At 35.3% G+C, this 24,381-nt stretch overlaps 3 protein-coding genes across 5 annotated transcripts; 1 reads left to right on the plus strand and 2 right to left on the minus strand.

Moving 5' to 3' along the window:
• Positions 1–922: 922 nt before the first annotated feature.
• Positions 923–1,846, minus strand: LOC148618458 (uncharacterized). Its single transcript, XM_088576847.1, has one exon. It carries the CDS (start codon positions 1,844–1,846, stop codon positions 923–925), a length of 924 nt encoding a protein of 307 aa, XP_088432973.1.
• Positions 1,847–2,240: 394 nt separating this feature from the next.
• LOC148618459 (uncharacterized) lies at positions 2,241–3,200 on the minus strand. The gene has a single exon (XM_088576848.1). It carries the CDS (start codon positions 3,198–3,200, stop codon positions 2,241–2,243), a length of 960 nt encoding a protein of 319 aa, XP_088432974.1.
• Positions 3,201–13,217: 10,017 nt separating this feature from the next.
• On the plus strand, positions 13,218–23,399 carry LOC148618460 (lysosomal acid lipase/cholesteryl ester hydrolase-like). 3 transcript variants are annotated; one of them, XM_088577422.1, is made up of 8 exons: positions 13,223–13,384; positions 14,481–14,580; positions 14,796–14,994; positions 15,509–15,755; positions 16,786–16,941; positions 17,279–17,350; positions 19,472–19,543; positions 23,154–23,396. In XM_088577422.1, exons 1-8 carry the CDS (start codon positions 13,256–13,258, stop codon positions 23,379–23,381), a joined length of 1,203 nt encoding a protein of 400 aa, XP_088433548.1. In that variant the 5' UTR covers positions 13,223–13,255; the 3' UTR covers positions 23,382–23,396. The 3 variants fall into 3 exon arrangements, with proteins under 3 accessions (XP_088433549.1, XP_088433548.1, XP_088433550.1); XM_088577424.1 differs by having other exon boundaries at positions 23,120–23,381; XM_088577423.1 differs by lacking the exon at positions 16,786–16,941 and having other exon boundaries at positions 13,218–13,384; positions 23,154–23,399.
• The last annotated feature ends 982 nt before the right edge of the window (positions 23,400–24,381 follow it).

The raw sequence follows: 24,381 nt of genomic DNA on the forward strand, positions 1-24,381 counted from the left end.
TCTCTGGACATTTAAACATTTACATGGAAAAGGACACCTCGGATAAATATAGCCACAAGTCAATATCTAGAACAATATATCAAAAACATTATGCATATATAAAATACACATATCAAATGGGTTTTCAAGAAACATAAATGTACATACCGTATTGGTAGACTCAATAAACCCTCAAAAGTGATCATTCTGATAATTCTTCATCGAAATAGATATGTGACCTTCATTGTTTTCATTTAAGAGTAAGCTTTTTTAAAGGGACATATACCAATGTAACATATAATTCTATGCAAATTGTGTGAAATTGATCAATAACCAAAATCAAACACTTTGGTCTCAACATTCCGGCCCCTTAATTGTGGTCATAAAACACAATTATCAAAATTATGAATACGAGCAAAAGTGAAAAAAAATAAACTCATAATCAAAGTCAGAAATCAAAAAGTTTCTGGTGCACAAACATTCAATAGTCTTTATACTGTTCTACTGGTCATTCTCTACCAATATACACAGTTTCGCAATTGGTCTAGTTAATGTCGTCGTAGCTGTCTTCAATTTCGCTGAACGTACGAATCCATCATTGTTTTTGAACACTTCGATTATTCGACCTAAGTTCCAATAGTTTCTCGGACAATTGTCTTGTATTATCACAACATCGCCTTTTTCGACGTTTCTTTTCTCATTAATCCACTTTTGCCTTTTCTGTAGGGATGGTATGTATTCTGATGTCCACCTTCTCAAAAATAAATCAGTTAAGTATTGTATTTGTCTCCAACGTCTTCGTACGTAACTGTCTGTTTTACAGAATGTTTCAGGAGGAAAATATTCTCCTGGGCGTAATAAGAGCAGATGATTTGGCGTGAGAACATTGATGTCGTTCCCACTGTCGGATATGTCGGTAAGTGGGCGGTTGTTTAGTATTGATTCAACTTCGCACATAAATGTCAATAAGTCCTTCATCGTCTAGTCTGATGTTCTCTTCTTTGATTACTGAATACAGGATCTTTCTCACTGATCGAATTAGCCGCTCCCAAATTCCTCCGAAATGGGAAGCCGATGGTTGATTGAATTCCCATCTTATACAATTTTGAGTCATGAAACTTTCAATCTTGTCAATGTTCCATCTAAGAATTTCCTCTCGCATTTCTCGTTCTGCACTTATCAGATTCGTCCCGTTGTCAGATTGGATAAGTTCGGGTACACCTCTCCGGGCAATAAAACGTCTTATTGCATTGACCCATGAATCCGTGTCCATTGACTGTACTATTTCCAGATGTACTGCACGTACAGACATACAAGTGAATATCATTCCATACCTTTTAACAGTACTCCGACGTTGCATGATGTAGAACGGTCCGAAGAAATCAACGCCAACCATAGAAAACGCAGGTTTATCCGGTTGAAGTCTCTCTGCTGGCAGATCAGCCATCTTTTGTTCGAGTAGTGGTCCTTGATATCTCCTGCACGTGACGCACTTCGATAACATTCTTTTTGTAAGTGAACTTGCACCGATTATCCAGTATCGTTTTCTAAGTTCTGATAGAATCGAATTTCTGCCAAGATGTCCTATCGCACGATGAATGTCATTGATAATCAACATCGAAATATTCGAATTCTTTGGCAGTATAATCGGATGTTTCATATTGTAAGGTATTTCCGCTCGGTCTAATCTACCACCTACTCTCAATATGCCGTCATAATCTATATACGGATCCAGTTTGTATAGTTTGGATGTTTTCTTTAAAGTTTTCTTCAAATCACTAGATAGAGAATCTATTTCATCGGCGAAATGTTGTTTCTGGATATATCGGATAATACATTTCTCTGATCGTTTAATCATATCCGTCATGATCAGGTTTCGTTTCGTTTCAGTTTTCGCTTTGTCACATCGTCCTTTCAGAAGATCGAAGAATATCAAAATTCTACAAACTACTCGTTTTAGTTTTATCCAATCTGAATATCGAGTCATCAATTTGTCAAGTATGTCATAATTCGGTTCCGTTATAAGTGTATTAACTGTTTCCTTTATTTCGCAATCGGAATCGGGAATTGAAATGTCTATCTCTTGTTTTGGCCACTCACATTCCTTTTTCCAAAGAAAATCCGGACCATTTAGTCATGCCGTGTTTGTGTGGAAGTGTGAGGCTTTCATTCCTCTAGACGCAGTGTCCGCTGGGTTGACTTTCGTGTTGACATATTTCCATTGCTCGGGTTTTGTTACTTCCTGAATAACTTCTAGTCTGTTAGCAACGAAAGTGTGAAATCGTGATTTTAGATTGTGAATATAACGCAAAACGGACATACTGTCTGTCCGGAATAGAATTTTGAGTCACATCTCTAATAACATCCATTGCTTTGCCCTCGGATTCCATAGATGCAAGACAGTCATCGACATACATACTGTTTGTCATAATTTTCGATACAGACGGATGATATCTGTGTGCATAATCTTCAACAGTCTGTTTCAACGCAAAGTTACAACATGTTGGCGAGGACGTTGCCCCAAACAGATGGACGGTCATTCTGTACTCAACGGGATTTTCAACTACATTGCCATTCGGCCACCAAAAGAATCTAAGACAATCTCTATTTATCACAGGAACTCTAACCTGATGGAACATCTCTTCAATATCTCCTAGAACAGCCACATGTTCCTCTCTGAATCGTAAAAGAACGCCAAGTAAATTGTTCGTCAGGTTTGGGCCTTGGAGTAACTGTGAATTCAACGAAATGCCCATATAGGTTGCTGAGCAGTCAAAGACTACACGGATCTTATTTTTCTGCGCGTGATACACTCCGTGATGAGGCAGATACCAAACCCAAACTCGGCCATCATTTCTGTCCAAATCTTCTAGTGGGATGATTTCCATATAACCTTTCTCAAAGAGCTTATTCATGAACTCGATATAATCTTCTTTGAATTTCGGATTTGTGGCAAACTTTGTTTGCAGTCCTTTCAAACGTTGCTTTCCCTGATATGCATTATTCGGAAGAGTCATATATGAATCTCGAAATGGTAAACCTATCTCGTAGTGACCATTCTTGAAGTTGAGTGACTTGTTCACTAATTCTAAGAACTTCTTATCTTCGACAGAATTTTCCAATTTATCATCGATGATTCTTTCCGGGAAATCATAGTTCAAAGAATTTCTAAATAATTGTTCAAGTCTCGCATTGTCTTCATCAATAGCTTCAATAGACATCAATTGCGCTCGATTCACAACCTGTTCTGTTTCGTCAAAGTCTCTGATTACATTCCAAATGATTCATCCTAATCTAGTTCTAGTAGCGTGAGGTGATCCACTGCAACCTGTAGCCATGTCTAATGGCATATATGCATCCGGAACGTTATTTCCAATTATCAGACCTACTTCACAATCCGGTGACTGTCATTTAATGCGCGACAAATGACTCCATTTTGAAATTTCATCTCTGGGAATATGTGTATTTGAGACGGGTATCTCATCTTTGGTGTAGACCTTTGGAAGATTGACAATGTTCTATATCAAAGTCCATGACTTGCATTCCGGATACGGCGTACGTTTTCATGTTGAAGGGCTCTCCCATGGTGTTTACTTTCAAGTTCATTTTTTTACCATTTCCACCGAGACGTGTAAGCAAATCTTCAGTACAGAAAGAAACACTACTTCCAGTGTCGAAGAATGCGTACGTTTCAATTACGGCAGGTTTATCTCGAAGTTTGACCTTTACTGGTATTATTGCCATTGCACAAGATGACTCACCGGCCCCTGTATGGGTGGTACTAATAATCGGATTCCAGTTTTCAGTCAATCGATCGGTTTGTGTTGATCCTGTAGACGTATTTGTGTGACAAAGTCTGGCACGGACAATAACTCCAAGACGTGTATACTGACTGCTACGTTTATTACAATAGTAGAAGCGAGGATCACAGAATATACAACATGTTCCAATTTTGTATGCTTTGCTTACACTTTAATTGTTTAGCCTTAGGTATTTTTGCTATTGTATAGTAACTTGTTTTTATAATACGTACTTTTAATTCCCACTTTTTGGTTGTTCCTTACCCCCAAGCATATATAATTCAATTTATAATTAACATGAACAATACTAATTCTTAAAGTCACCAACACATTCCTCCCTTTCTCAAAATAACAATTTAATCATTAATGTTAATGTCTAAGTACTGTTCTATCACATTTCCTCCCTTTCTCAAAGAATTATCGCAGATAATTCAGCAAACAGGCCGGTAACCGTACTTGCATTGTGGTAGTACTCGCTAATTGTGTACAATCAATATTATTTCGAAAAGAATCCGTAACCAGAAACTAGACACACATCAATTGATAAAAAAGTTATGTAAAGATGATTACGAATCTGGAAGTCCTCAGCAATTGCAGAACGACCAAGATTGGTACACTTCCGAATTGTTCATCGCTGTCCAAATGATCGCCAATCACTGCAATTGTAAACATGAATTGTCAATGTCCGCCACCGTATGAAGTTGAAGTTCGTCTCTCCGACCGTTCGTCGTACTGGACAACAAGAGTTAAATAAGTTCAATAGTATAATAACATATTTATGATTTTATTAACAAATCATCCGCGCTCCAGCTCTCCTCTGCTCCATGATTATATAATGTAAAAGTTCGATTATACAGCTATAAATTCACTAACACCGTCAACTGCGCTCCAGCTCTCCTCTACTCCATGATTATATAATGTAAAAGTTCGATTATACAGCTATAAATTGTAAAAGTTCGGTTATACAGCTACAAATTCACTAACACCGTCAACTGCGCTCCATGATTATGTAGTATCGTCCATTGTGTGAGGCTGCCATAGTCGTTTCCCAGGTAATTGGCATCACCGCAAAATTGTTATCCATTGTGTTGTGTCTCGAACGAAGGATATATCTTGGAGACTGTTTTCATGACCACTTGTTTAACTTTTTTTCTTCTAAGTCGCAGTATCGTCTATTACGTAACCCAGAGTCACCATCTGTCGACACCGTTGGGACCAGTTTATATCCATTTTCAGCTGCTTCATGTTCGTCAGACCTGCCTCTGTTTTTCCTGGCCAACCATGAGTGTCTGCAAAAACTAGCTTGTCGACAATAACAAAATATCCCAACCCCAATTAATATGGCAATTACCAATGAGATACCTGCATACCCCCAATTTGGAATTTGAAAACTAGTATCAATTGTTCGTAAATCTTTTAACTGATTGATTAAATTCGCCATTGGTATGGTTTCCATATGTTGCAATGTGTTAGGAAGCTCATCAATAGTAAAATTAGGCAAAGCTAAATGAAAAGGGTGCCATATTGTGAATTCAGACACATTGTAAATTTCAATTAATCTTTTTAATGATTGTGAACTTTGAAAACGGTCTTCACCCTTGTAATATGGTAAAAGTGTTAAAGAATCACTATTAGCAGAACAAGAAGTTTGTAACTTTACTAATCCAATCGGTGGATTTATTCTTGTGGTAGATAATTGGGAAGGATGACGACAAACTACAGAGAGTGTTAATCTTTTTTGTGTGGCTATTGCCGAAAGACCCTCCCGTATGTGATCTGCCATAGGTAGAATCGAATTAGGATAAATGAGTGTTTGGCAACGTGTATTTAAGATATTTTTGTTTTTCATGAAAAGAGTAATGATACATGTCTTACTTAAGTTTACTGGGTAGACTGGACTTTTAATGTTGCAAAATCCGACTAATGGATTGGAACACTGTTTTAATTCATCTGAAGTTAACAACACATATTGCGTTCTAGCCTTATTAACTGCCAATGCATTACTTTCTAATTTATACTTCGCAATCAGTGATAATCTACCGATACAATTAGACAGCAAAGGAATAGGTAAATTGTGGGCCTGAAAAATTTCTAATTCTCCTTGATAATCAAGGAAAGGTAAAGAAAAAATAATTAAAATTTTATCATCTTGAATTAAAGTTAAACATGTTAGAGATTTATAATAATTCCACAAGTCCTTTTTGGGATCGGAAGATAATTGTAAAAATGAAGGTAAATGACCTTGAACATCCAGTAACAGGTGTCTTAACTCCGAAGGTGTAATAAGTGAAGGTGATAAATGGCCTAAAAATAGCATGTTTAATTGAAGTTTCAAATTATCTAAATAGACTAAACCTTTTTCAATCATAAAATGAAGTTCTTTAACTAAATCCCGCAAATGAAAACTAAGTACCATGAAATTTTCTACACTTACAATATGTTTCTCTAAAATTTTTGTATTGTTTTGCAGACGACCTATGAGTCCCCTATACTTAGTGACCAATGAATTCAAAAGTTCCCTATTTTGGAAAACCTCATTTCTCATAATATTTAAAATAGATATACTTTCGGATACTACAGTTGTAATCGTTTTCTGAATACGACCAAAAAAAACCAAAGAGCAGGAAGACAACCAGATGGAACATTACCATCTCTACAATAAACAAGACCAAAAACTAGTCAAATTATACAACAAAACAACTAAAATGAAACAACAACAACTAAATATGCATATGAGATACGAAACATGCAACTCATCAACTAAGACCACTATAAACGAAGGCGTACTCATGAAAGCCATTGTGTTTACTAAAGCATAAATAGTTTACTAACATATGCGAAATTAGACACCAAAATGAATCAACAAAAAAAACACAATCATATTTATTATGTACATGCTGTATTGTCCCGATAGGGTAATGTCTGGAATAGCTTTCCAGAAACTGACAATCATGGCGCCAGTAGTGGCAAAACGGCTCTTCTGTAAACGAATCAGAAATACTGCCAGAAGTGTTAACATGGCTGGTTCATTTTCAGGGTCTCTGAAGTAAAGTGCCATCTGCATAAACGAGATACGAACCCAATGTTATAACAACAGATAACTTCTTAAATTTTGGCTGAATGCCAACGAGTTCAACTGAATTCGATCTGAACCACCATTTTCTAGTTAACTTTAAGGAACCATAACTAATGATTTCAAAATGAATAAAAATAAAACAATGAAAATGAATGATATGACTACAATGAAAACATTTGTGAACATCTGAATTGTTCACAGACCAACTAATAAAAACTTTACCTGTGCACAATAAAATTGACAACAGAACCACAAGATCAATCTGACAATGAATTAAACGCACTGCAAAGCAATCTTTTGCAAGATATCTAAAGTCAATTTCAACGCCTCATTCCCTTTTGAGGATTTATGAAGACGACGTTTCTTACGTGATGGAAGTATACGTTCTGGAGTAACAGCATCCACTGACATCTCTTCTCCACTGCTTGAAGGCCTGGTTGATCCCGTTGAACCGACCTTCGACGAAAAGGATTCTGAAATGTACTTATCAGAGTGTGACGAAGAAAAAGGAGAAGAATATTCACCAGATGAAGTTGTAGTACTTACTTCCGTATCAGTATCTATATCAGTCTCGGAAATAGATTCCTGCTTAATTTTGACACGTTTCAATAATCCGAAAATACGGCCGCCAATAATTAAATAATCCCTAACAATTAATAAAAAAATCAATTCCCGAAAAAAAAATTTACCTACGTAAAGATTTAAAAAAAATCAACTTCAAAAATACTCCTATGCATTTTAAATAAAGTATGCTCGGCAAAATTTAAGCATGCTAAACATGCCTAAAATAACTAAATGGTAAGAAAGAAACCGACTTAAGCAACCCATACACGCTGACATATTCTTTCTAAGACCAAATCAAAATCTGGATAACCAATTTAGAGCAACTTAATAACATTTCACAAAACTTCACGATGCACCTCATTACTACATACGCATTTCTGTGTTTTCTTATTGCCTCGGTCAACAATGTTACCTCTTGTAACATAAAAACAACGTTATCTACGTTAAAATGAAATAATAACGGCCAACTGCCATACAGCAATATATCTAACGGCTTCAACTATAAATAAAATAATAACGGCGAACTGCCATAAAGCCATATTTCTAACAGCTTCAACTAAATAAAACAACAACGCGCGCGAACTGCCATGAAGCCATATACCTAACAGCTTCAACTAATTAAATACAACCGACCACTTCTCGTATATACGCAACGACAAATGGAGCTGACAATAACAAAAGATAAAATCACGTATGCACCAATTAAAATAAAAGTGAAGTTCTGTGAATAGTAATTTGCATTTAGGGAATATCAAAGAAAGAATAAGATTTTATAGAAACCATCAGAAGAAAAAAAAATCGACCAGAATATATTTGACCTATGAACCTATGAACACGCACTACTGCAACTAAATTATTTTTCGCAAAAACGTTCTCTAGTTCCATAACTTCACAACTTATCAGGAACATAAAAAAAAATGTAACCTTACATCACTATTTTGCTAACCGCAATACATTTGGCACATGATTTGTTTGAAGCATGAATCTTAGTCCATTCTTGGTTTGAGTCAACCATAATAAAGTGTGTGTAGACAATAACAAGACTACAATACATTCACTATTGACATTAAAATTCCCCCCGGCAGATCACCATATGCTTCCTCAGCCAAATTTAATAACCTTTCAGAAAACAATTGAACATTTTCATCATGTTTTTGCCTAATTCTTCTTAGCATTTTCCAGCGAAATGAGCATCAGAAACAGTACCAAAACGAGCATTCAATTCTTTCTTTAACCCTTCCCAAGTTTCTTCTGGAAAATTTGTAAGCCTGCGTTGAATAGTGTCACTTACATAACCCTTAGCAGTCAGGAAAGGTAATTGTTTAATTTTATGAGCAGGAATCTTACTGATAAAAGCATGTTTTTTTTCTTAACCCAACCTTTAAAATCTTTTGAATCCCCGTGAAACGGTTTTATACGGTTAAGAACTGTTTGTACATTTACTGAATTCGACAAGCTAGCTAATTGTGCAGTCAATCCATCAAATGGATTTTGGTCAGTCATTTTAACAGAAAACAAAATCTAACATAACATTAAAGCGACTTACTTTCAGGAACGAATGGTCACGGCATCAAAAATATGTGGTAGAGTCTGGCACGGACAATAACTCCAAGACGTGTACACTGACTGCTACGTTTATTACAATAGTAGAAGCGAGGATCACAGAATATACAACATGTTCCAATTTTGCATGTGCCTTTGCTTACACTTTAATTGTTTAGCCTTAGGTATTTTTGCTATTGTATAGTTACTTGTTTTTATAATACGTTCTTTTAATTCCCACTTTTTGGTTGTTCCATACCCCCAAGCATATATAATTCAATTTATAATTAACATGAACAATACTAATTCTTAAAGTCACCAACACATTCCTCCCCTTCTCAAAATAACAATTTAATCATTAATGTTAATGTCTAAGTACTGTTCTATCACATTTGTACTTTCTTGTTGTTGTCTTTCACTCTCATGAAGTATGGTTTGGTGTCTTCTTTGACAAATTTTACACGTAAGTCTATTTCTACAATTCGCTGTTCTGTGTCCTATTCTCAGACAACAAAAACAATGAGCTTTTGCTTTTAAGTGTTCATAACGGTCTTTGATGCTGAGCTTCAATATTCCTCTACAGTTTTCAAGACTATGATTTCTTTCACAATATGAACATTTATGATCATTGACCTGTTTTTGTGTTTCCTGTTTTATCTCAGTAGCAAAACTTCTCTTGACATGTGTTGCCTCTTTCATTTTCGTTGCCTTAGATTTAGAAAACTTCGAGTGTTGTGAGTTTGAGTTCGTCATAGCAGGTTTTCCATAAACAGGATCATTCAGTTTCTTATCCTCAGTTTTCACAAATTCATCAAAGTTTGAAAATTTCACTTGTTGTTTCTTGTCTCTGATATTCGACACAACGGTTCTCCAACGATCATGTAAATATAGCGGAAGTTTTTTCATTAACGACTTAATGTTTTCTGAGTACTCTAGGATTCTCATAGCATCTATACTTTCAATTGCGTTTAAACATTCTATCAAGAATAGAGAGAATTCATCTAGCCCTTTGAATCGCCTGATGTAATGTCGGACCATCCTAATGCTTTTTTGATGAAAGCATTGGCTATTACTTCTTCATCTCCATATCGTTCTTGGAGTTATTGCTGAGTTATATGCATTTTCTCCTATTAGCTGACCAAAACCAGATACTACTCTATCCGCTTCGCTGTAGGTAAATTGCTCGAGATATGTCATTTTCTCTTCTTCAGTGTCAGCATTGACTACAATAATAGCTGTAAATTGTCTAATAAATTTTCTGAATTCTAGCGGGTCGCCACCGAATTTCGTTATATCTGGAACAGGCTTTCGTAAGTACCTTAAGATTGAAGACATTTCTGAATCGTAATGATTGTCGTCTCGATTTGTGTTAGCTTCTGGGTGTGGATGTAGCTGAAAATCCATGAATTTACACGATTTGTTTTTATTCGTCCGTCAATGTCATGATTGGGTGCTTGAGAACTCGCCTTATTAACTGATTTAACCACTTCAATTTCCGGTTCTATATGCCTATATCACTTCGACTATAGGTTCTATGTGTTTTCTCTCGTGTACATTGTCTACATTTAGCAAAGTTTGTTCATCTCTATCCTGTTGAGGTATATATGGGTTTGCGTACACATTCAGACTACTGTGTTTCATTTTGTTAACCCTATAAATACTTTCATCATGTTTTGAACTACTTTTTCCTGTGGATGCATTTTCAATACTTTCGTTTTCTGATTCGTATCTATCAAGTATTTTCTGTTTAGCATCAGATATTGCAATGTTTGTTTTCAATTCTAGCTCTTCTTCTTCAATTTTGAGTTTCATTTTCGCAAATTCTAACTCCTTTTTCTTATTCAAAGCTTCCATTTTTGCTTCACGTTTGATCATATTTTGTTCTTCTATTAATCTCTTAGCATATATACTACTACGCATACCTTGACTTGACGCCTTACTTGATGAAGCACGTGTCCCATTGTGTCTGCTTGACCTTGAGCGTCTTTCATCTTTCTGTAACTCTTGGCTCATGGAACTGAAATACTGCATCATACGAGTTTTGAATAATTAACACATATAATTTCTTTCATCAAACTTTTCAATGTATAAATCTTTATTATCATGAGTTATTCTTGGTAAAATGCTTTGGTGGTGTCCGATAAATTGTTCATATTTCTCCATCCATTGATAATGTTTTGATCTTATTGAATCGAAAGAACGTTTTTCATCAATCATATTAATTGTTGAATTCGCTAAAGTCTTCAATGTAGTAAATTGCTTACTTGCATTGTTCATTTCTAATTATTCTCCTTTCTCAGTGAAAGTTCTTGGACGTGTTCCTCTGTCCTCATAGCCATCTAACTTAATACCTTTATCTTCTGATCCTTTGTCGACGTTCGCATATGCTTTAGCCTCAGCTTCTGTCTCATGAGTAGAAATAGCTTCATGCATCTCAGTATTAGCAACAGCTTTGTCGTCATCCTCTTGTTGATCCATATCTTCTGGTCAATACGTTGATGATATAATGGTGGGCTTGAAGTCATCTACTAATTCGTCTCATTCAAGTTTATTCAGTATCAATATGAGAACGATTAACTACAAAATATAAAAAAAATAACATTCATATGCATTTGTCAAAATACTTTCACAAAAATACAAATGTTACAATTCACATAAATAGTATTGCAAAAATACAAAATCCGATTCGCACTAGATACATAGTGGGAAAAGTGGAAATATCGAGTAGCACTTTGTGGACAGTGAAAAATGGACAAATCGAACGTGACCCATTTAAGAGAGAGTAACTTTAGAAATAAATATGTATTATTTGTGTGGAATGACAAAATATAAGTTTGGTGTTGTTATTGTCTCTGGACATTTAAACATTTACATGGAAAAGGACACCTCGGATAAATATAGCCACAAGTCAATATCTAGAACAATATATCAAAAACATTATGCATATATAAAATACACATATCAAATGGGTTTTCAAGAAACATAAATGTACATACCGTATTGGTAGACTCAATAAACCCTCAAAAGTGATCATTCTGTTAATTCTTCATCGAAATAGATATGTGACCTTCATTGCTTTCATTTAAGAGTAAGCTTTTTTAAAGGGACATAAACCAATGTAACATATAATTCTATGCAAATTGTGTGAAATTGATCAATCACCAAAATCAAACACTTTGGTCTCAACACTTACCTTACCGGTTCACCTGGTCCCAGTTTTTACTGGAGTCCGAGTTGCTCATTTGATTTAATTTTGTTGTTATTATTTTAGTTATTTTATTTTCTTTGTTGCGGGTTGCTTTTGTTTTTTTTTTTTTTTTTTTTTTTTTTTTTTTTTGTCTGGTCTTTTCCTTGGATTGCATTCTTTTGATTTCCACTAGAATCTTGGTTCCCTTGATTACTCTAAACGACAGCAGAAAAAAAGATTTATTCTTAACTTAGCATAACAGTGTGTGATTTTAGCATATATTCTGGTCTAATTCTTATTCTGTTCCAAATGTCTGATCACGACCAGAATACAAAGCTGAACACAACCGAAGTGCCATACATGATAATTATATGGTATGCAACATATGATTATCATATGAAATGAGCATGATATGATAATCATATGTGTCACTTTACACATGATTATCGAATGATTATCATTTGATAATCATGTTACAAGTCAAAATTAACATATGAAAATCATATTATAATCATATATAAAATATCATATGATTATCATATAAACCGTATGATAATCATATGTATCAATATGTATCAAGATTGAATGGTGTGTCTATACTTTCCGGGTTAGACCTTTGTGGTCGTATCAAGCTGCACCATGCGAAATTTGTTATAACATGTCTATGTTTGCTTTGATGGTATTTTTTTTCGACTTCGTGAATTTCATTTTGAATGTGTGATACTCGTCCGCCTCAACATTCAGAAGACATACGTTTCTTTTTTATCGTAACTTCAGTTTTTGAACATTTTGTCAATAATTGCTCGTATGTCTACTCATAGAATGAATCATATCTCCAGTCTGTTCCCTCGCAGATGATAAAATCAATGTCTCTTATTCATCTTATACATGTATTTTAAATAACTTTATAGAATCATGAACTATTTAACTCAAAAATTATATTGTATTGTTCATTGTTGCCGAAATAATTAAGATTACAACATGTGCGGTATACATCCACATTCAGAAAAAATGTGACAAAATTAAACTTGTATATATTTGATATTGTGATACCGATAATTTTATCAATAGCCTTCTAACCTAATTTAGAAAGGTAAACACTAGATTATGATTGAGAAAATGCATCTAATTGTAATATTTTTGGGTTTACTTGCATGTTCTAATGGATATTCAATACGGCGCCCTGTCGATTGGCTTAAAGCTGGACAACTGTCACCAGAAATCTTTATGAACTCGGTAAGTTGGGCAACTGCCACCAGAAGTTTTCACGAACTCAGTAAGTTGGGCAACTGTCAACAAAATTCTTCATGAAATCGGTAAGTTGGCAACTGTCACCAGAAGTCTTCATGAACTAAGTTAGTTAGGCAACTGTCATCAGATGTCTTCGTGAACTCAGTAAGTTGGGCAACTGTCACTAGAAGTTTTCGGTAAGTTGAGCAGCTGTCATTAGAAGTCCTCATGAACTCAATAAGTTGGCCAATAGTCACCAGAAGTCTTCATGAACTCAGTAAGTTGGGCAACTGTTACTAGAAGTGTTCGGCAAGTTGAGCCGCTGTCATTAGAAGTCTTCATGATCTCAGTAAGTTGGACAATCGTCCAAAGAAGTCTTCATGATCTCAGCAAGTTGATCGTTTGTGAAAGTTGTTCCTGAATATTTTACAGAGAGTAAAATAGTTATAGAGATGGTCTTCTTTTGATCAAAATTTTTAACGTGCATTCATTACACAGACAAAAGTGCCACACATAAGAATCATAAATGGTTTCAACATAGAACATATGAATCGAGAATTGTATGATAATCATGTGATAATTATGTTTTCCACACACATATGCTTATCATGTTTCAAAGTCAAAATTGGCATGAAAAATCATATGTAAATTATCATATAATTACCATATGATAATCATACGAATCGAGCAACATATGATTATCATATGTGGCACATTTTGCTGTGTATCCGATGAACCACCAATAGATGGAATTGTAAAGGAAAATTCTATTATTATTCCTCTAGAGGTCTTCGAAAGCAAATACTAAATCAACCAAGGGAAGCTTTATCACCTGTTGTTTACTGTTTCACAGTTTTGTTTGTGAACAATAGTTTGGTAATATCCAGCATTTTCGACTAGAAGAATCGAATCGAAACCGGACATTGGAAAATACAACATTTTGATCATAACAAATAGCCTGGTGTTTTTATGATGAACTTATAAGAATACGTACAACGATTTGGGTTTGTAATATAAAGTTTATCTAATTTTACACTTTATTTTATGATGAATTGGGTTCACACTTCGATTATTTGCGAATAAAATTCCAAAACATTTCTAGACAGAATTGATTGAATACAACGGATACAAGGCAGAGATACATTCTGTTACAACATCTGATGGCTTTATCCTGGAACTTCACAGAATTCTTACAGCTGCTGGTAGGTATATTATTCTGAATTTCTTATGGGCATTTGTGATTTACCAGATAGAATAACGGATGTTTTATAATTAAAATTCGAGCGACTTCTTAGAGTTTGATAAATAATTAATTATTCTTTCTACGAACGAATCAAGACATACCAAGGAGGAAAAGGGACTTATAGCATAAGATAGAATTTCATTTAATTCATATGAACTAATACATCATTTGCAGGACCAAGGCCAGTGGTGTTAATACAACATGGCTTATTGGCAGATTCTGCATGCTTTTTGTTCAATGGTAAGAACGCAAGTCTTGGATACATGCTAACAGATTCTGGATTCGATGTCTGGCTTGGTAATTCCCGTGGAAATACTTACTCCATGAAACATGTGAAATTTAACGCATCACAAGAGGAGTTCTGGGATTTCAGGTAATTTGAAGAGCATTGTAATATGTCTATGATATGATAATGTTGTGAAATTATTTTATTCGTGACAAGTAATGAATCATTTAGATTGGTAAGTCTTAAAAAAGAATGAAGACAGTAAAAAACGGGATGAACATTATCAAACGCAGGTTTAGACCCTGTCCACTTGTATCAATTCCTTTTTATTTCTTGTGACATTGTTTTAATTTTCCAGAAGATCCTTGCCCGTTAAAAAAATATGGAAACATTCCTAATACTTAATGTCCAGGATGTCCAACGTTCATTTTGGAACTATTCCGGTACAATGAAAGATTATATCATCAGCACAATGTAAATTATATGCACTTTATATGCAGTTTGTAAACTATCGACGGATAGACGCGCAATATTTTTTTTATTAAAAACCCTTAACTTCACTATAAACATGGTCAAGATGCAGGATTTTGATTTTCAGTTATTTATTTACTTTTTAAAATGGATGTTGGAAGTTTGTATTTCAAGTTACCCTTTTTCTTAGTTGGCAGGACATGGCAGAACGTGATTTACCAGCTATGGTAGACTACATTCTCAAGTCTACGAACCAGCAAAATCTTATTTACATTGGACACTCTCAGGGAACAAGTATAGGATTTGCCGGCTTTATTAGGAACCAGACACTAGCCAATCAAATCAAACTATTCATAGCAGTAGCACCTGTGGCAAGAGTAGGGAACGCACAAGGCCTAACTAAAGTTCTTGGCAGATTTCTGAAGTCGGATGTAGATGTAGGTATGATACTAATCAAAGGCTTGGCATTATGTAACTCTCGGAGAAACATTCTATATTTCGTTTATATATTACATGTCAAATCTATTTTATTTACTGTATCAACCTGATTGATTGATTGATTGGTCAGTTGATTGATTGTAGTTTTTTGTCATGTGGTCGACATTCAGGCATTTCAGGACGAGGACGATTGATAAATCGAACAAATACTATTACGACATGCTATGTATATTTTTATGATCCAGTTAAGAAAAGCAGCAGTAGCATGTTACATCACTCGCACACATAATTCCAACTAATTCGTCATTTGTCTCCTGAATGGAACATGCTTAGAGGAGAAGCATTGACTACCAATTTTGAAGCCTTTGGTGTTAATTGGTCGGTGGTCATGTCGAATTCACGACCTTCCGCACTGAACTGTGAAACAAATGTTCTTAAATAAATATAAAAGTCTGATAGGTGTAACTATGGTATTGGATAGTGGGTACGATATGGGATATATGGCAGAGGGTGTGAGATATGGGATATATGGCAGAGGGTGTGAGATATGGGATATATGGCAGAGGTGTGAGATATGGGATATGTGGCAGAGGGTATGAGATATGGGATATATGGCAGAGGGTGTGAGATATGGGATATGTGGCAGAGGGTGTGAAATATGGGATATATGGCAGAGGGTGTGAGATATGGGATATATGGCAGAGGGTGTGAGATTGGATTCGATTGAGACAATAATTGATACACACAAATAACATGTATTTTATTCTAAATATATAATATAAAGGGGCATACAACATTTCGATTCGACTTTTCATATCACTGAGTGGAAAACGTTAAGTGTAGTAAATTTATGGACATATTCTAATTCTTGAATGTAGATGACTGCTCTAATTAATACTGATGCTCGGCAGACGATGCAGAATAAACTATTCACAGCGCATATAAAAAAAGCTGCTTCACCATAAAAAAAATCCAAGTAAATGTTTTGTTTAGTTTTGATATTGCGATATTATTTCAATGTTCATCTAGGGACTTTTCAAGCTATTTGGGAGAAAGGGGTTCTTTTTGAATGGCACCGGTAACATGATTATAGCTGAAGATATATGTGATACAGAATCTAGCGCTTATGTATGTAGTGATGTCACACAACTGATGTACGGACACGGACAAGACGACTATGACTGGGTAAGGACAGAGAGTCCTCAGACAGGGTCATCATCATTCTATGTTTCTTTTTTTTTTGTATAGATCCGTTTATTTCTTTTAAGTAAAGCTAATTTAAGACACCAAGCTCATTTCAGTTGGTTATAGATACCAATATCTTTCGTATTAGACATATTCGTTTTGTACTGAAGCAATAAATTTAGTGGGTTAAAGAAATAGTTAAGCGTATGTATCATGAATGAGAATTGATATACATCGTTATGGCGCGTGATTTTTGTTTACAAATGAATCAGCCAGGATCGAGGGTTTATACATTGATGGTATTTCTTTCTTCGATCTTGATTTATTAACTTTACAGAGGAGAATCCCTGTATACATGGCACACACTCCATCCGGTACCTCCACAAGAAATATGGTCCATTTTGCACAGGTATGAGTTATGAGTACAGTTATAGTAAAGGTTTACAAAAGGAACGTCATCAATTAAGCTTTCTGTACTATTAAACAAGTTTTATCATAAACTGAATCTTGATACATTCAGCACAACAAAGAAATATAATAACCAAAATAACACAAAACACAAATAGGGCGAAAGAGTAATCAAGGGAATCAAGGTTATAGCGGTAACCAAGGGAACCAAGGTTATAGCGGTAATCATAGAGTAATCAAGGGAATCAAGGTTATAGCGGTAATCAAAGAGTAATCAAGGGAATCAAGGTTATAGCGGTAACCAAGGGAACCAAGGTTATAGCGATAATCAAAGAGTAATCAAGGGAACCAAGGTTATAGCGGTAATCAAAGAATAATCAAGGGAACCAAGGTTATAGCGGTAATCAAAGAGTAATCAATGGAATCTAGGTTATAGCGGTATTCAAAGAGTAACCAAGGTTATAGCGGTAATCAAAGAGTAATCAAGGAAACCAAGGTTATAGCGGTAATCAAAGAGTAATCAAGGGAACCAAGGTTATAGCGGTAATCAAAAGAATGTAATCCAGGGACAAAGACCAGACATGGAAAACAGACATACACAACAAAGAACATAAAGTAACTAAAATCATACATACAAAGTAACAAAAGTAAATGAGCAACTCGGACTCCACTAAAAATTGGGAGCATGGACCAGGTGCACCGGTACGGTAAGCGTCCTCTGCTTTTCTAGAAACACCCGCCGAGTTGGTGATAAAAAGTCAAGTCCGGGGTAGACAAACGAGGAAAGGAAAACTATGACCCGTTGAATAAATCACTTTTCATGGTGCTGATGGATACACCATAACGATCCACGAGTTCATGATGACGACCATAAAACTTCTGTAGTGATGACTTCAATTTTGTAGCAACATAACCCTGTTCCAGAAGCCTATTTGTTAGAGTTCTAGCGCGATACAAAAAGTCTGCGTAGTTTCGGCAAGCTCTGGCATAACGTATGAGTTGTGATATGAACACTGCATACGCAGGTGCTGAAGGGATGTTGCCACAGATGAAAGGAAAGTTGACAATTCTGAAGGAAAAGTCATCACGTTTGACGTAAAGTTTGGTCAATAGTTTTCCTTTACCATCGATTTCTAAGTGTAGGCCAAGATATGAGGCTGACTTCACAGTGTCTCAAGTTCTTTTGGGTATATGCGATGTATCAAATCCCCGAAATTAGGATTGTTTACGTCATCTATATAGAGGAAACTGAGATTGAAGCGAAATTTTGTTCACGAAGTTCATGTGATGAAGGATGTTAGCCAAATTAATTGCATCTATCTCGAATATATATCCCTTTGTTGACAAACGGTAGTGATGCTTTTCTTCAGCTTGACCTTTAACACAAACTGGTTTAAAGGGTCTGTTGAAATCAATAATCAAAATGATGGCCACAATTCTGTATAATGACGAGGTAGGTGCAGAAACAGGAATGCCAAGACTTGTTTTGTAAAGGGAGTATAGTAAAGTGAAAAGTATAGAATAGAGTTTAGTTCGAATGTCATGAAGTCCAAGAGGTTTTTTTATGAAAGGAAGAAGACCATCTATGGAGATATCATGCATCTAAGATGGAGTATATTGGCGTTAGCCATGACACCTTAACCGTCTTTGATTTTTGTCAAATAAATTCATCACGTTTATGTTAATGTTATATTGGCTTGAAAGGTTTCCTATACGTAAGCCTTAAAATGTGCTAAATATGTTATTACATGGCATTTTGGCATTTTCCATATCGCCTTGGTACCAGTCCTCGACTATGTCTCATGCGTTATATGGCCCAGGCATATACGCATGAGACGCATAACCTCTGGCAATATGGCACGTACTATGTAATGAATAACCTGTGATCATTTGCACTCTGGTTGCATCGTCGCCTGCATACACAACAATTAAGAAATTTCTTGGTTTTTGTTTTGTTTTTTTATCTTATTTCTTATGTTAGTTGTAAGTCGTAGTAAAAATCAATTTCGTTTTTCTATTTTCGTTCCATGGTAGTATATATATGATCTTCTAGTCAATGCTAGATTTAAATAAAACAAATAAAAGGCTTTTTCTTTATTTTACATGTGTATTTCATTTATAGGAAGTGATTAGTGGCCAATTCCAGTATTATGACTTTGGCAGTGCACTGGCTAACATGGCACGCTATAACCAGGTAAGACAAACAGTAGTCATGATGATTGGTAAAGACCGTCATTCCACATTTTACGTTTCGCCTGACGTCAGGAGTACATGGTCCAGAATATGTTGCCCGTGTATAGTAAAGTCGACATCCCAAAATTTCCACTATCTTTACCACGAACTGACTGACTGACCAGCTACCTCAAACTGTCATAACTGTCTAAGCAGGACGCCTTTGTCTTGCTAGAAGCAGGCACTTTTTGACCTCTGCTGCGGAACACGAGTACACCCCGGTTTATTGTAGGGTTCGTGCTGTACGTTGTATACTGTATGGTTATTCATTTGAGTTGTACGTGTTGTAATTTTGGCATAGTCCAATGATTCCCTTCGTTTGCACCCTCGGTGTTACGTTTTTTAAAACTCTGTAAAGATAACTCTATTCGGCTGAAACTTTGTGTATTAAGAGGGTGACCATGGAAGACCCATGAAATAAAGAAATATTGTAATGGAACTTAAAAGTTAATGATAGAGAGAATCTGCAATGGACACCGCAGGACGATGCAAAAGGATATAAATGATTCACTAGAATTCCTCCTCGTGTCCAGCTCGACCTAAGACTCATTTAGTCATGATATAGGGACAGTGTACTATAAAAAAAAAAATACTCGGCGTCACATAAATAACATACTGTTAAAATTTGAATAAAAATATTTTCTACGACTTTATTGACACCTACCGTCGTTTAGATTGTCTTAAATGACTTGCTCATTCGTTTAGCCAAACGGCTTCTCCCTAAACATTGAATCGTTAAATTCCGGTTAGATTTTAATTTTTGGTGCCAATATTTACATTGTAAAAAGTCGGCTATGTTTACAGTGATCGGGTTGCTAGGAGATGTTGTTTACGTTTAAATGGTTTGTCCAAAAACCGAAGAACCCAGAATGCATTTCGGCGTTATTTCGGATATCTCGGATTTATTTTACGCCAACAACGTACAATACCGAGAAGTTGATCAAGCAGACGATTGTCACCGGTGTTCGACGGGAACTTACGAATTTCTTTTGTAAACAAATCGTCCCGTAGAAACCAACATGGCGGATATTAGTATGGGATTTTCCCGTAAGGATTTGTTACGCATGATTTAAGCTAATAAGCGACTCGTTTAGGGAGAAGCCGTTTGCATAAACGAATGAGCAAGTCATTTAAGACAATTCAAACGACGGTAGGTGTTAATAAAGTCGTAGAAAATATATTTATTCAAATTTTAACAGTATGTTATTTATTTGACGCCGAGTATAGGTAGTTTAAGGTATGCAACATTGATTATTGTCTACAATCGACACCGTTTGACCAACGAAGGGACGGTGTTCTAGAATATACATGATTCCTAAGAATCATTGCATTCTTCTTCGCGTCCAATTTTGACCGAAAACTCATTCACATATAATAGAATACAAATCATTTTGAAGATAAGATAAGATATGTTTATTGTACTATAAAGGCCTCCAGCCCACGGTACCAATTTACAATAAGTAATTAATAATTTATGCCAACTACATCATTTGAACAATATTTAACACATTATACAATAGCTTTATAAGCTCATACAGACATTACACATAACAATATTTATGTTTGCAAAAAAAAAAAGAAAAAAAAATTGTAATTAACAAATCATTTTGAATAGGGACAGTGTGCGTAGGTATTTACAGGTATGTGACATTGTTAATTATCCGTCCACGATGGACACAAAGGTATGTGACATTTATTATTCTCGGTCCACGATGCACACAAATGTATGTGACATTGATTATCGTCTGTCCACGATGGACACAAACGTATGTGAGATTGATTATTGTCGGTCCACAGTGGAAACAATGACAGTGCTCTAGGATGTGCATAAATCGTTAGAATGATTGTATTCTTGATCATGTCCAATATAGACCAGCACGACATATTGCGATTAGAGTATATGAATCTATGTTCACTGGTTGGTTGTATTGTCTTGTCTGCAAGAGGCTTCAAGGGACAGAAAATGCAAGTTATCAATCGAATAATTGCATTCCTCCGCATGTACCTAACATACATACAAGAAACGAAAGACCTTTATTCATATTTAAGAAGGTCATACAAATTAATACATATAGTTGGGCAGATTGAATAATACTGCTGACTACCCATTAGACAAACTTTTTAAATTTTGAAATGGTCCAATAGTTATCATACTTTGCAATGAATTCTTCCAATTTTAGAATTTCTACATTTTACATGTCATCCACCAAACACATTTTTTGTTCAATATTTAGATGAACAAAGTTGGAGCACTGATTTGTTATGGCATTTTATAATTTCCGTACCTCATTTCGCTGAGAACACTTTCGCCCAAACCACCTTTTTTTTTAAAAAAAGTCTGAGGTGTGGAACACCTTACATTTGCCTCTTTCTATTTTCACAAAATTTGGTATGAAGTGACAAGTTTGGATATATTTTATTTAATGGCGTTTGGACGCATTTTTTTTTAAATTTGGTCAGTAAACAACTAATTAAATCACCATATCTTAAACAGCCGTTTAAACACGCATACACGTTTTTATATTTGGTTAGATTAAAAATCTAATGCAGTTTATAGAATGCTTTAGAGCCCCCCCTTTTTTTTTTTATAAAACTCATTTTGAGCTAAGGAGATTAAAGGGAAGTAACTCTTTTCGAAGTTTTGTTGATTTATTAGAGAACTTTGAACACATATTTTGTATCATCCATTTTTGATACTGAAATCTCCCTTTAATCATTTTCTGACATCATAATAAAGGTTTAACTTTAGTATCACATTGAAGCAAAATATTGGTGGGATAAACTTTAACCTGTGCTTATATCGAAAGATCTGTCTGATATGAATAAACGTAAATATTTTTTTATAAATAGTATAAAAATATGGATACGCAGTGATTGATTTACTCTGAAATATAACAGTTTTTTTTTTTTAATTATTAATTTTGCCAAGCGGAGTGTGATCTTCTGATTACGTCGTTAACCTGCAGTGGCGATTCCAGGGGAGGGGAGTCGACCCTCATGTTTTGTTGGAGAAATTGTTAATATCGTGTGAATATTGGCAATAATTGGTAAATAATAGCCTGAAACCCAGCCCCCCCCCCCCCTTTAAGCCTCTGGATCCGTCCCTGGACAGGCAGGCTATTTTCTGACTAGTTGCAGTTGGATTCGTATAGTTACAGATTTCAACCGCTTACTTTGCAGAAGTAGTCGTCTTTAAGAAAGTTATACATGCAATTAATGTATGAAGATAACACTATATATACCAAGAATTTTTGTAAGGGATTGTGGGATTTTCAAGACTATGCATGGTACCCCATTAGTGCCAGATGTTGTTTCATTTTTAAGTCACTATAATGACATAGCTAACTCAATATAACGACTTAAAATAAAACAACACCTGACAGTAATGAGCTTCCGTATATTTCTGTGAGCACCCTTTTGCCCGACACATTTTTCTGTTGGTTGTGATGAATTGTAATGCATTAATGTCGCCACCACATGGTAAAATAAACGGTAATATTTCAGACCACTCCACCAGTAATAAACGGTAATATTTCAGACCACTCCACCAGTAATAAACGGTAATATTTCAGACCACTCCACCAGTAATAGATATTGAGCAGATGGATGTCCCAGTAGCTCTACTATCTGGCAGTGCTGACTTCCTCGCTGACGCTGTAGATGTCCAATACATACTTTCTAATGTAAAACGATCTGTGTTTAACAAACAATACACTGGATGGAATCATGTAGACTTTATCCTGGGACAAAAGTCACCAGTAATTCTATTTAATGATATATTAAAACTTATCAAAAAGTGACGACTGCGTAAGCTTTTTTTGTTGTGGATATCTTTCTAAAAACCGTGTCCTTGGAGTGCACTGAATTTATATATTATCTGTATCATACCTTACAAGTTTTTGCTATATTATTACTCGAGAATACTTTCAAACAAAGCAAATGTTTCGCCTTAAACATATATCTGCATACTCAAGTTTTGAAAAAAAATCGCGAACTTACAATTAAGACTATACTTAAAAAAACATTCAAGACGAATTCAACAATTAAATGAATTTACAAATGGAATCTTCGGACTTAAAACAATTAACCATTGTCTTTGCCCGTATTTCAACGGGTGAAGCTATTTCAATAAATAAAATACTACAGGTTTCGGAGGAAAATGCCCTTTAAGTTAATATACACAGACCAGACGAAGAATAACCTTTGTTATTATATCTCTCGCGAACAAAGTTTCGGAAAATGGGAATCGCCCTGTCTATCTTTCTGTCAGTCAGCCAGATAGACCGTCTGTCCCCATTTCTTTTTACTGAACTCCTCCTTAATTGGTGAAATTTTAAATATACTGTATACTTCTATTCCCCATACTCAGTTAAAATCCCGACTTAAAAACATTATACATCGTTGTTTTTCCAAAAAAAGATGGTACACCTAGATACAAATATATAGTTCTTGGTAGAGATTCCTCATACTTTGTGAGAAATAATTCCAAATCATCTTCCAAATATACAGAGGAAGATGTTTACAAAATGCTGGAATTCTTAATTGACAGCATATTTGTCCAGTGTGGTGGACGTGTTTTTCAACAAACGGTCGGCATTCCAATGGGAACAAATTGTGCTCCTTTACTTGCTGACCTATTCCTTCACTCTTATGAGGCTGACTTTATAGCTGATCTGATCAGAAAGAAAGAATATCGTTTGGCTAGATCCTTAAATCTCAGTTTCCGCTATATAGATGACGTATTACCTTTAAACAATCCTAATTTCGGGGATTTGATACATCGCATCTACCCAAAAGAAC

The sequence above is a fragment of the Perna viridis genome, chromosome 4 (assembly GCF_037379345.1).
Source record: "Perna viridis isolate PV_CMFRI_1.1 ecotype Kerala chromosome 4, ASM3737934v1, whole genome shotgun sequence".
In the NCBI taxonomy this organism is placed as follows: domain Eukaryota; kingdom Metazoa; phylum Mollusca; class Bivalvia; order Mytilida; family Mytilidae; genus Perna; species Perna viridis.